General features: G+C 40.9%; 1 protein-coding gene across 2 annotated transcripts in view; it reads right to left on the bottom strand.

Moving 5' to 3' along the window:
* The window catches only part of LOC106746346 (adenylate cyclase type 2), a 40,303-nt gene that overhangs the window by 10,049 nt on the left and 16,499 nt on the right, over positions 1-13,755 (bottom strand). The window contains exons 2-6 of one of the 2 annotated variants that reach the window (XM_014622882.1): positions 11,321-11,487; positions 10,182-10,517; positions 9,532-9,744; positions 7,650-7,756; positions 6,465-6,576 (exon numbers count right to left, since the gene is read on the bottom strand). In XM_014622882.1, the coding sequence (XP_014478368.1) occupies positions 6,465-6,576; positions 7,650-7,756; positions 9,532-9,744; positions 10,182-10,517; positions 11,321-11,487 (935 nt within the window). The remainder of the gene's footprint in view (positions 1-6,464; positions 6,577-7,649; positions 7,757-9,531; positions 9,745-10,181; positions 10,518-11,320; positions 11,488-13,755) is intronic. The other variant, XM_014622883.1, reaches the window with a different exon arrangement.

Here is a 13,755-nt window from a genome sequence, read left to right as displayed (position 1 = left end):
TTTCTCTTAACGCGATATTAATAATTCGATATTCATGGTCAGGCATTCTTTATTGACAACAATAAAATGCCGACATTGCAGAAGCCACAACTTTTCCGATTGTAACTAGACTGGATCGAAAATGGGAAGACAGAGAGAGAGAGAGATAACTTGCGTAAATAACTTCCGTTTACGTAAGCCGTTCGTTTACATTTATATGACAGTTTCACGAGAAATCGCTTCGATTAGCCTTATTTACGCGCGACTGTCGCTCTTATCAACTACAATAATCAGTTTGATTGGAAAATTCAAATTAATTAAGACTTTTCGCAGAAAAATGCGCTCGCATAGTCGCGCGCCGGTGCACCACGCGCCCGATAGAAATAATTCGCAAAGCGAGTAATAATTGATATCGTTTAACGCTAATGAATTTCATGGTACTTGCAAATCCGCGCTTTGTAACGAGCGTCTGTTCGCGCGTCGCAAAGGCGTCCATCAGCCGCAAGAGCGTACCGTGCAATTTGTTAATTAATCGTCGCTTAAGATTTCAAATCTCTCGGCAATTATCTTCTTTTCCTTATCGAAGAGCTTCCTCGCGGCGATTTGTCGAGCGAAGACAAACACGTTTCTAGACGCTGCCCTCAAAGGCGGGAAATGGACAGAGGCATATCCCGACCAAGCTTTGATGGTCTTTGTGCACGAACAAAGTTTTTCCATCTATGACGTATCTCTCTCTCTCTCTCTCTCTCTCTCTCTCTTTCGTATCGTGCGACGACGTTTCTCTTTGGCCGCGACAATCGCGTTCCTAGTTGCTTTTCAGAGAATGGGCGAGCGCGAACAATTGGTGGTCCATTCGGAAAGAATTATTCGCGATTCATGTGATACACACTGAAAGAAAGATTTGGTACAACAAATATCAAAATTTGGTTGATATGTACCCATCAAATGTGTTTGATTACTGCATTTAGCGGGTATATATAGAAAAAAATTGTTCTTTTTTTCACAATGCATTACCTAAGTGAATAGATTAAAAAAAGTCGAGTAATACGCGGAGAAAAAGGATTGGTTAAATTAACGTGACAACGAAGTCAAACGCCTTTTGGTCGAAGGAAACAGATGGTTCTTACAATCGAATTTGATTTCGAAGAATCGGGAATTCCGTTTTTGTCAATCGACACGTGTTTGGTTCGTTCATTGTCACCAATTTATTTTCGGGGGGGAATCGGGGACGCGTTTGCGTTAATTCAACCAATCTTTTTTCTCCGTGTACTCCTTCAGACTCGCGAGACTTCGGACGATTTAAGATCCGATCTTAAAACGTGAAGGCGAAGCATCTGAAAATCCCGAGTATTAGTCCGGACCATTTGGGATACTATCGAGAGCACCATAATCCAAGATTGGATCTGGATTAGATTAGTTAGACCTAATTTCCAGAGGATCTGCAAGGGGAAACTTGGCGAGATCCGCGTGGAACGATGCTGGAACGAATACAGCTTGACGCGTGCGATAATATCACGCGCACTTTACAGCGAAATTGGCTTCTATGGAAAAGTGAAATGAAATAAAAAAGCGAAAAAAGGAAAATTACATAATCCTTCGCTCCTGATATTATAATGTGACTGATTTGAGAAAGGTCATAGGAAGTTTATCGCCAGCGAGAATATTGTCTTTCCTGCATTTTCTGCTTCGCTGCTCGCGGATTTACGTGGCTCTCCCTCCTCCTATCTAGCCCTTCGCCTCTTATCTCGTCCGGCTTTATCAGCCGTGAAACTCAGTGGGAAGACGTTACGGAAAATCGGCGGGGGGTTGCCGACGACAGTCGTTGTAGAAGTCGCGAGGAACGCTACTTTTCTGCCGGCTGCACATCGAAAACGCAAAGAAAAAGGGAACATGCGCGAAACAACTCCGAGATATCCTTCATTTGGGTTGTTACCGTTACCATTTTGGCCGTTATGTAAATTACAAGCCGCTTAGCGATAAACGTGCGTCAGATGCCGCGAACATATCTAAAATGTCGCGACACGCTCAACGTTTAATAGTCATTTCATTTAATTCTACGCGGAAAGAGAAGCCTCCTAGAATGCACGACCCCTTTCGCTATTTACTCGTACTTTTTTATTCATTTGGAGCTCTGCGCTGGAAACGTGTAACAAATTATGCGACCGTGTAACTTGTTTAACTTCGCGGGAATTTACATCGTGATAAATTTTTCATCTTTTACTTTACGTTTGTGGTAAAAAATGTTCTCGGTGCATATTTGTTTTTGCGCTTAATTACAAGTTTTCCCGTTTGATCACGATTTCGGAGATAATTTGTCCGTTATTGATTTATTCGACACTGCCATCTGATTCGGATTCCACGAAATTTGAGAATTGAAAATATTTTGTAATAAACGTTTCGCTCGGACGGAAGTTATTTTCATTTTCAATTAAAATTGCAAATACGAGGTTGTATTTTCGTTGAAGTATATCAAAAGTTATTGATATTGCAACACCCTAAAATAATATTACATATAATTAAATAACAATAATTTTAAGTAATATTAATAATTATATTCCCTTTATTGGACGCTAATGATGCAGAATGATGCAGAATCTAAAAATATTGAAAAATTTATACACTGAGGTAAAATAGTAGACGAAACCGGCGATCACCCTCATTCAATATAATATTGTATCCGCTGAATAAATTGCGTGTTGGTGCAGCAATACATTGCGCTGATATAGTTGCTGACCAAATCGTAATCGTTGAATCCATTACAGCAACTGTATATAATTTGTTTAGTAGATTGAACGCGGTGCTTGAAAAAATTTTGTTCATTTAAGCAAAATTTCGTTGATTCCGCCACTTCTTTTTCTCAATGAGACAATATCGATATGTGTCTCTTGCGAGAACTTTCGATTGGCAATAAAATGTATTTCCTGAAAATGAATTTTGAAATTTATTAATCATGTTTCCTCTACAGATTACGACGATGCTTTATTACGTCTCATTGTACAATTAATTGTACGAAGATTTCAGTTCGTGAACTTGAGAGCGGGAGAAGCACGCCGAAGTTTCTAATGAGATTTTCTTGTAATTTTTATTACATCTTCGTGCGAACTTACAGCTCGCAAATTGCGATTTATCGCTTAGAATCGGCAATTACACGCGGCGTTACGCAGCGATTCAAGGGACGAGAAGTGACGCGCTGCAAAAGATTACCGCGCATCACCCTCGTCGCAACCGGAATCAGTAAATTCCGGTTTAACCGAGCGAGACCCGGGATATTGAATCCGGAAAAATTTTGTCGTTGTAATTTTTCCGCCAATCGGGGAAGATTATGGAAATAACCATGAGCGCGGGTGCGTCTCTCACGAGAACAGAGTCGGGACTAATACAACGAGCAGACGCCGTGGAATTTGCTCTAAAGATGACGCGGAATTTATCCGTAGCATAATTCCGTCATCGACCCGTGTGCCGCCGTCATATTTTCGCCATTATTACGGTGTCCGTGCGGGGGTCTGTTTTTCACTTTTGCACGTACAACCATAATAAACAATCGCGCGGATTCGCTGATATATCCCGCGATCACGGAGTGATCCGACTCTTTTATAAGGGTTCAGGCATAATAAAAGGAATAAGAACAAGGAATTAAATACAGGGACTCAGATAGCCAGAAAGCAGAAGCAGATTTTGCACAGTATCGTGAGAAATTTTGCCGGCAGCTTATTAACAGAAATACAATAGAATCTGTTAACAGAGTGTGATAACAGATTGACGGTAGAAAATGCGGGATCTGTCTAGAGGAATACGAGGCAAGACCCGTCCGGAGTAGCCAGTTAAAACCGCGCATCAAGGATCCTTCAAATTGAGCGCGACCGTCCGAGGTAATCAAGTCATCGTCAGCGATCAGCGCGTGCGGGAGGAGTTTGAATTTACAAAATCGCGAGTGGCGGAAAAACCTCGGCGAAACGACCAGGTTGGACCGCTGCCGCGGATTTGTGCCGTGCTGGGGTGTCACCTCGTGAGTCTTCCGGCCGCTATAAAGTGGAGTTATGCGATCCTCGTAAACCCGGAGGCCTTGACGCGTGCAACGTGGTCTCTCGGCGAGCAAGATTTAACAAGCTGAGCTGCTTTCCGGGCTCGCTGCTCCTCGAACAGGCGCTCAGCTTTATAAACAATTTCTAAAGCTCGTGATCGATCACGACGGAGGCGGCGAGGACGGTGTTGTGGTCACGAACGGGTTGAAAAATAAATGGAAGTCCCTTTTAAAATTTCCACCGACTCGATGTGTGTTTTCACCAGTTTCGGCGTTAAACACGCAGCGTTTCATATTTGCTGGTCGATATTAACTTCGGCCGATGTGTGTGCGGACGAACCGCAACGTCCGCCCTTGCGACTCGAATAGTTTTGAAGAATTTCAAGAGCCGGGCGGTTGGCGGATACGGTAATGAGAGAGTTAACGAGCGGCACGCATGATCGGGTCGCTAATGATTTTTATTCGTTTCGTGCGAAAAATGTAAAATCGGGAACTAGGTTTCATCTCAGTAACCACTTTTCTAATGATGTACTTGTGAATTATGATATACGATTGTTTCTCACGGATCTAAGAGGCTGTTGCACTTTTTTTCTTTTAGACTGCTTTCCGATATTCACTGTCAGTACCGGAAATCCACAGTTTATGTTACGTATATTATCGATTTTCAGTACTGGCGATGGATATTGGAATGCAGCCCTGGAGAAGATAGCTTTTGCTTCTTTTCTTTGGTTAGAACAACACGCGCTATTTCACTAATTTCTTTATTGTATGAAAAAATTTTTCATTTTATGTATAACTGAATAAGCTCGCGATAGCCTCGAATCGAAGTGAACAATGACTCGGATCGAGGCGGAGTTTCGAGACAGCTAATCGTAGGAAAGAGGCAATAATGGAGTTTATATGCTTTTTTTTATGAGTGGACACACACATATACACGAGAAACGTAGTTAAACTTTCCTTCCTGTGTTTAAGTCGATTGCGCTAACAAAGATAAAAAAGAAGTAAAAAATAAAAAAGAGCAAGTCTTTCCTCAGGAATTCGGAAATTGCGTTTTGATATCGCGTTCTATTGTCGTTCTAAAAGCAATCTTCCGCGCTAATGTAGCGTGATGCGCGGAAGTCCGTGTTTTCTTCGCCGAGGAAAAGAATGCAAGCGGCATCGGATTATGAGGAGAAAGGCTCGCAATGCTACGACACTCCGCCTCTTTCCGTATAATCTTATTAGTCCACAGCTTTATTAGTCTAGATTTAAAGCTGTCGTCTCCTGACGGCTCGCGGAAAATCGGAAGTACGTTAGCGGAAAACGGTGGCGCGAAACGTTACGATCGTCGACGCTTAGCTTTTTGTCGGGAGCTAATTCGACCCAGGTCGAAAATGACGGAAACGTGAAACTTTTCTTCCTAATTAGCCTGCTACGCGTGATCCCAATTAAATTCTGCACCGATAAACCATTATCGAAGCTAGAAAAATTTCGCGTTGCGATACAATGAAATTTGTATCCCGATTAATGGATTTATATTTTGTTGAGTAGACTTTTCAATAATCGTCTCACGTGCTTGATTTTCCGCCTAAACAGCGACATTTTTGCAAAATTTAATGGATGTTATATAGTTCGGAGAAAGATAGTTGCAAGCGGAAGATCGATCGCGCATATTTTTTCAGGCGACAGCCGATGGATCTTCGAACGGAACTTACTACTTCCATTGCTTTATTGGAGTTTGATTGAGCGACATTTAATTTATCAGAAAAGTACAACGGATCATATTTTGCAGTCGCGTTCATTACTTTCTAGCCAGAGTGATCCATCATTTTGTTGAATTTCTTCATTCTGCATTTCGTCTCGTGAGCATTTCGTCTCGTGAGCAATCCTCCACCCTCCTCCCTTATATTGCTATATCTTAGTCTCATGGTGTCCAAGTTAAATCAGAAGCAAGGTTTGCGAATTTCGCGGGATAGCTTTCCTCGGAAGAAATTAATGAAATTTCGAAAGTGTAAATATTATTTCTATAAATCCAAAGATACGCTTTCTGTGCCCTACCTTTGTGCAAACTGCGAGGGTCTGTATATTCTGTTTGTTCATAAAAGGTTTCAGACACTTTATTCGTTCCACATTAATGGATCCGTATGTCGACCTTAGTGTAATGGATGACGATACCAACGACAATATAGCGAGATATCTGGTTGCGTGCACTGTGTGCCTTTCTCTCTCTCTTTATCGATCCAATCGAATATCGCGTACCTCCCCAAATCAAACTTAGAAATAATGCGAACGGTTCTGGACATGTTAAAGGGAAAGACGCGATGTAAAATTACGACGCTGAACATCTTATTTTTTTATTCGCAACAAGCGATTTTTATAGTAATTAGCAGTACATCTCATCGAGTTAAAATTTACTTTCAATTAAATCGGACTCATTTGGCTCGAAAGAAATTGAGTTGATCGTCAAGCTTTTACGTTCTCTTACCTGTGCTATTTGATCGAACCTGCCGAAGAGCTCGTTGAGAGTCTTCACGAGATCGGAAGCCGACAGCTGCTCCGATAACGGTGTAAAATTGACGATGTCCGCGTAGAGAATGCTGCGTAATCAACAGAAAAATATATCCTTCATTACGTATTATAAAATTTCCATCCTTACGTATAATAAAATTTCCCTACCAAAAATATAGAAAAAAAACCTTTAAAACAAGCAAGAAAAATTCCAACGATTTTTCAAAATACGTGTATTTAATAATTTCACGCTTATATTATCACTTTTTCGTGGATCAAAACCAAATATGAGGAAAGACACGGAAGGCTTTTATTTGTGAATTACGCGATACTTCGTCGAGGAACACTAACATCAATTTTAAACATGTGTGAAACGATTTATTCGTGGTCTAGGTTATCCCTTCTCTGGGCAAGCCAAAAAGAAGGAGCGCGATTCGTATTATCGTTTAATTATAAACGCGTAATGGATATCCTCCGACCCGTGTAATTTATAGCAGCGCATTAATCTCGGGGAGCACGTCTCTCGCTATCTCAAAGAAAGCGGCATTGAGGTAAAACTCGCTTTTGATCGATCGACATTTAAAGCGCTCAGATTGAATCGGACGCGGCACAATCGTGCGAGCACGTGACATAAATTCGGATGCATCGCTGAATAAATGAGAGACAATTCGGCCCGGAATCGATATGCGTCGCACGTGATATGTGCTTAATTGCCGTGGCAATCGATGCGAACGTTGTGATACGCAAGATCCCGCGGGAATCAGACGGATAAAAATTTTTTGAAGCACCGGACAAATTATTACTTGGCCTTGCGATTTATCTTTATTTTTAACTCGTCGCTTCGTCCGTCGCAGATCGATTCGGATGTTCGTGCGAACGAGAGAAATCCTTCCGACTTAATGACATCGTGAAAACAGTCGTGATTAATTACGATAGTTATAGATAAAAAAAAGAAATAATTACATGGGCGTAGACAATAGCGATCTATAAGCATTAATTCTCTTGTGAAATGAAAAATCGAGGTTTATTTGAAATTTATGCTACTATTAAAAAGGGGATGCGCGTGACATTCGGATTAATATTGTAACAATCGGAGAAATACCGCACGGCGATCCCTTTCGCCGCGATCGGATATGTGAGTAAGGTAATTTTAATGACGTACCTGACGTTATTATGCCGCTGCACATACATCTCTTGGAACGTGGTTTGCTTGTGCTTATTAGCTTCCTGACAAGCATCCGCCATCTTCAGCATTATGCTCCTCTTTACCTGCGGCACAGTGTTATATTAATATTTTGCATATGAATGTCATTCAACATAAGAGCGCATGTGCGAGCGTACATATTATTATGGTTACAGCGGCTATGCCACCGCGTACAAATGCGTTAAATGGTTAACTATATATAATATAATATTTCTATATTTCTGCATGACGCGCGCGTCAAACTGGAAATGTGTATATTATGTAACGACGTTACGTCGATAAAACGGTACATATACAATAGTCTACGATTAGTGGATTAACGCGTAAATTACTCATTCAGAGTCGTAAATTATTAATGTTGCCGACAAACACGGTTATACGGCACGCGCGGTGGCGTACGCTTATCGTTTCAAAATAATCGGAATTTGGATTGCAAGCGATATCAATAAAAGTTCAATTGAAAACATAATCTGTCGGATTATCTTTTAAATACTGTTTACCACATGAACATTTCGTCGGGAGTTTTGGGAATTAATCGCAATGTTTATTTGTGCTATTAAAATGTTGCTATTAAAATGTGTTGTCATTCGATTACATTATCGTACATTTAATCCTTTGTATCTTCTGTATAAAATCGTCAATTCGATGATACACGTTTGCGTTCAAATTAGTTTTTATACGGAGAAAAACGCTTGCTTGAATTAATGTAATATTGAACGAACCAACGTAATGTACGTTGGTTTGACGTAAAGAGATATTTATTGTTTGAGGAAACAAATAATCTTATTTGTTGAATCAAACATTCGTTTGTTTGCTTCATTCTAAAGAACGAATTTGCTTCAATTAAATAAATTTTATTAAACTCCATCATGTTTCTTTCTGTGTAAAATTATGATTAAGGCTGCTTCGGGCATAGCAGGTCGGATATATATTTACACCGGAAATGAGTAGATTCGGCTGCGGAAGGGTGTCGAGTATTTACGTAAAGGAGGGGGTTTTTACACACTTTTGTTGGCTTTACGACACGATTCCATCAGCGCGTCCTGAAGCCCTCTTATATTACCCAACATTATACGCGAGTTCCTCTCCGATGAATGTGCTCTCTCAGAGGTGCAATTTATTCAACCGGTGAGGGGCTTTCCCGACTAATTGCTCCCATCCGCGTTCTCAAATAATTAATATAAAACTTTCGTTATATATACAGACACTCACACACACAACGCGTTCTTTCCTATCTTTCGTCTCGAGCAAAGTTCTTGCAAATTAAAGTACGATTTTATCCGGGGTTTTTTCGCCGATTCTTAATTAGATTCGTTAGGGAACTTTTTCTCACGATAAGTCGTCGCTCGCTTCCTATTACAGCGCGACATTTTTTAAACCGATTTGCATCGCGAGAGATCACCAGTCGTAATACGTGCAGAGAGTCCACGATGGAGGCAGTCGTTCGGAATTAAATCGTTATATTTCCTTTCTCTCGCACTATGCGAATTATTCCTTTCAACGAGACGGTGAATGTCCGCGAGCACTTCTTGTTAATTTTCCGAGTACGCAAAACTCCCCAAACTACCGAACGCATATATACGCCTATAGCGCTCAAAGAGTTGAATTATCTCCGCGAATGGATGTGACCGGAAGCTGAACCACTGCGAATTGCAAATTTAATTAAACACCAATCGGCTGTTGTCGCGGGACGACATGAGGACGTTTCTCACTATGTATCGAGGCACGTATGAGCGTGAGAAATTGGTTGCGAGTGCCTTTGGCGAGTCGTAATTAAAGTTTTAATTTGATCCCGCGACTCCCGCGCGATGATTCCGCGCGATACATTTTTATCGCTTACCTCCGCGGCGATGTAGGCGGGAATAACGCTCAGCAATAATTGTTCCTGCTGTTCTCTCTCGCACTCGAGCTTGACCCGCGACTCGATCACAGTCTTCGTCCCGGAGAAAGTTTTGCGGTGAGCCGACGCTGTCAGAAGTCTGTAGTAGAGACCGGCAAGGATCGCAGCCAATAGGAACACGATCTCTACAACAATCTGCTGAAAAAAATATTTCTAGAATAAAGAGGAAAAACAATTCTAGAATATCCCTTCAAATCATAATAGTCTCGACTTGATGTGTTGCATCAACATATAGTTTATTATGACGGGTTGCACGCTGCAGTGAAAGAGCGCGAACTGATCGCGTACATTTGCACTCTGTCACGCGCGTCTCTGGGCAGGCAACCCGTTGTAATGAGTTGATGCAACACCATGTACATTCTAAAAAATGTGTACACGGAAAATATTAGTCCTAAATCAATGATAGATATTCTCACATATAAAAAACCACATTTGGTCATAAGAAATTCTGTTTCCTTCAACGAACCTCAACGAATCCGGTCGTTCCCTTTCTTGTTAACGTAATCAGATTTTTTTTCGTATATCATTGATTTAAGACGAATTTTTCCGTGCAAGAAAAGTAGTATTCTTCAGGTCTCGGTTACATTAACCTGAATCACGTCGTAGTAGCCCGGTAGGTCGTCGAAAACGAATCTCCTGGAGACATGCACGAAGACCAGGATACAGCCGATGACGAGCGGCGCTTCAAACCTCATTTTAGGCAGAATGGCGATTATCGACAGGACGCACACGAATAGGGGCAGCACGCCTTTTAACATTAGAATTCCTAGACCGAGTACGATGGAGGATGCTAGACCTATCAAAATCCTGGACCGGCTGGAGCTCATAGTCGAGGGTAATTGCGTGACCACCAGAAGCGTCAAAGAGGCGATAAGCATGGTCGTTAGCGTTGACACAGGTACAAGATCGATCATGTAGGACAGGTCCTGAAAAATAGATTAAAAGAATATTGTACACGCGGGATCGACGATCGATTTCGTCGCAAGTCTAACCGCCGACTTAGAAATACCAACACCGACGTTGCATCCAATAGTGGCGGCGTGTTACGTATTCTTCGCGAATTTGTTGATCTGAATAGCATCCGCTGAGCTCCTCGCATTTACGATGTCAATATTAATTCTTGGCTTCACTAACGAACGTCCTGCGGTTCAATTTCAGGACGTGGCTTGTTAACAGATGAATACACACGCAAGCTGCCAAAGGGTCATCGATATCGATCCGTTATAAAGAGACACTAAATGGAGTTCTAATTGAAAATTAATTATCTCGTCGATCGTCGCTTTGGAGCTTCCACACGCGAGAAGTGATGATGTCCCGATTTCGGGAAGTTTCGACGTCGCGCACAATGAGCGTTGATTTTTGGATATAGCGATTAATTACGAGGCAATAAGCTACAGCTGCAACTATTTCAAATATACTCTCCTTGATATCGCGAATATCAGGAGTTCGATGGAATCTAATTAAAACGGATTCATGAGCGTAAATTCCGAGCGAGCGAGTTAAAGCACGGTCTCGAGAACGGTGAGACTTTCGTATTCTCGAGTCTGTGAGAAGCTCGGAAATTTCGCTTCTCAACAAATAGATAGAAATTCTATGCAACAGCATAGCAGTTCCGTCGGCTGTGATCTCATCGTGACAGCTGAGTCGACAATCAATACTTGTTCGGTGGGAGAAAGAGTACGGACTGTCATTTCGTAACACGTCATGTAGGATCATCGGTGGTACTCACGCGATAGTCCGTGGAGCACAAAGCACCCAGAGCAATCAACGAGGCGACGGCGGCGACACAGAGTGTTCCCGTGTAGAGGGACGCAGTCAACTTCCCCTCATATTTGTCGCGAAGTTCCTGAAGTTCTTTAACGCCAGCATCGTCGCCTGTACCCTCGCCGAGGCTCTCTGAAACAGAACAAGTCGCCACTTGTTGACTTGGTTTCTTATATTCGCGTAGCTTGATACGCGATACAGTATAAACAAAATACGAGGGAAAGAACACCTGGATGAAAAGAAATTCGAGGAATCTGGGACATCCTGTATATTCTCATAACGCACTTCCAGATATTTGAGACAAGATGTGAATTACAATGTTCGATCGTTTTTAATGCGATATTGCGATTGCCCGTTTATCAAAATAGTAACGCAGGTTATCACAAATGAAGCTGGAATAAAGTATATTCTAAAAAAATTAATTCGTGTTAGGAAAATCTATATTCAAGTTCCTGATTATGATGATGAATGCAAGCAGTATAATAAACTTGGACACAAATCTTCTACATTTCCTTCCACCTTATGGTTATCTCTGAAAGAAATGCGTCCGGTATTAATAGTTACAACAATATAACATGTATGAACGTGTCCTACAAGACTATTAATTAACATCTTCCGCAGTGTTGGCAGCCTAGAAATTACTCGCAATGCGTCGCGGCAATAAAGTCCAATATAGTGTTTCAAACATAATTCAGCCGGGAATTACTGGCTTAACATATCCCAAAGTCCGCGATCCCGTCTCGGAACGACTCGCATATCGCAACCCGGCGTAGGACTTAAAACGTCGCGTTACGTTGCATTATGGAAACTTCAGTCATAGCAGTTTCCGATTAATTATTCAGCCGGAGCACGAACGAATTCAAACCGTAGGTATGACACATGGTAAACACGCACGTACAGTGGCCTTTCGATTATTTCATGTGTGCCTTTGATACCACCATTATATGGCAATACAATGATTGACATTACATCCAATGCTCAATTAATTACTGTACTGATGAGGCTTTAATGATTGATTTATTTCGATATGTCCTTTCGTATGTTCGTAATTTCGGCACGATTCCGACAAATTTGGCGTCGCGATTTAATTATTGTTTTTAGTTATTTCCCTCGGCACAAACAGCGACGCATGGTTGCGCGCGATAATTTTTATTGTTCGTAACGCGACATGATTTGCGAATATCATGTTCTGTGAATTTCCCGTGAAACACAACGGAGCGGGCGACTGCGCTTTCACTTTTAAACAAATTCAGGGCAATGTATTTACATCGTTATAACGTTGTATCTTTTGCATATCAGCAAATTAAGAATTCCCCGGATGCACGGAGGAAAGCTCTTCGCAATTCGTTAACGTTTGTTAAGCCCTCTATAACTTTTCCTCGTAAAAGGAGCGAAAAATACGTTATTGCGTGTGCTTCTACAATCAACCCTTTTTGTCGCGCCGACGGCATCCATAAAGGTTAATTGGGAGGGTTTTAAACGACGAGCAAGATTAAGATCAATACGGCGCGAAGAAGACATAGTGGGCACGAACTTAATTAAACTGATTAATAATTTAAATTCTCATAATTGATTTGAGGGTTCGACGAGAGAGAAAAAAGGTGAAAATTAGGAGACGGCAGAGCATGATTCCTTGAATTACGTGGAAACGTAATACACGAGAAATTTCAATTTGTTTGATATGGGAAATTGAACGAAGAAAAAATATCGCGAAATTATATCGATATATTCTCGGAATCGATGCGATATTTCACGGATACGTAAAGTAACCCTCTAATTACGGATCATTTAAAGTTAGATTAACTTTCACTTATTTGCAAAAATTCAACGGTCGGATATTAAGAGGAACTAGGAATATCAATGTTAATAATAAACAACATGGTTTTTAAACGGAATTATGTGTGATTTCAAGTTAATTGATTCTAAATAAAAAAATAATAATTAGAGATGTTAATGCATAAATCCTAATTACGGATCGGTAAATTATGTCGCGTCTCTATAACGAATTATACGATACCTAATTCTGGATCAAGAGAAAAAAGGACATATTAAGTATATAATATATTAGATATTTGAAGAAATATAGACTTTATAATTTTATTAAGTATAATATGCAATGGTATTTGAGGTAAATGATATTTGAAAATTTGACGAGGATGCCTGATTTCTCCCGATAGACAAAAGATCGCTCTGAATATTTCACGTGTCCCTGGTTTTCCCGGATACCAAACATTCTGATATTGATTTTTCCAAGATATTGATCGGGTTATATATATATATATATATATATACGCTACGATCGAGGAGATAAAGACGGCATCGAAGGAAGAGCTGAACAAGATCACAAAAAATGATTTTTTGAAATGCTTCGAGGATTGGAAAAAACGTTGGCACAAGTGT

This window comes from Dinoponera quadriceps, unplaced genomic scaffold (assembly GCF_001313825.1).
Source record: "Dinoponera quadriceps isolate SergipeBrazil2010 unplaced genomic scaffold, ASM131382v1 scaffold566, whole genome shotgun sequence".
Taxonomy (NCBI): domain Eukaryota; kingdom Metazoa; phylum Arthropoda; class Insecta; order Hymenoptera; family Formicidae; genus Dinoponera; species Dinoponera quadriceps.
Note: the sequence above shows the minus strand (reverse complement) of the source record. Positions and strands in the feature narration are given on the sequence as shown.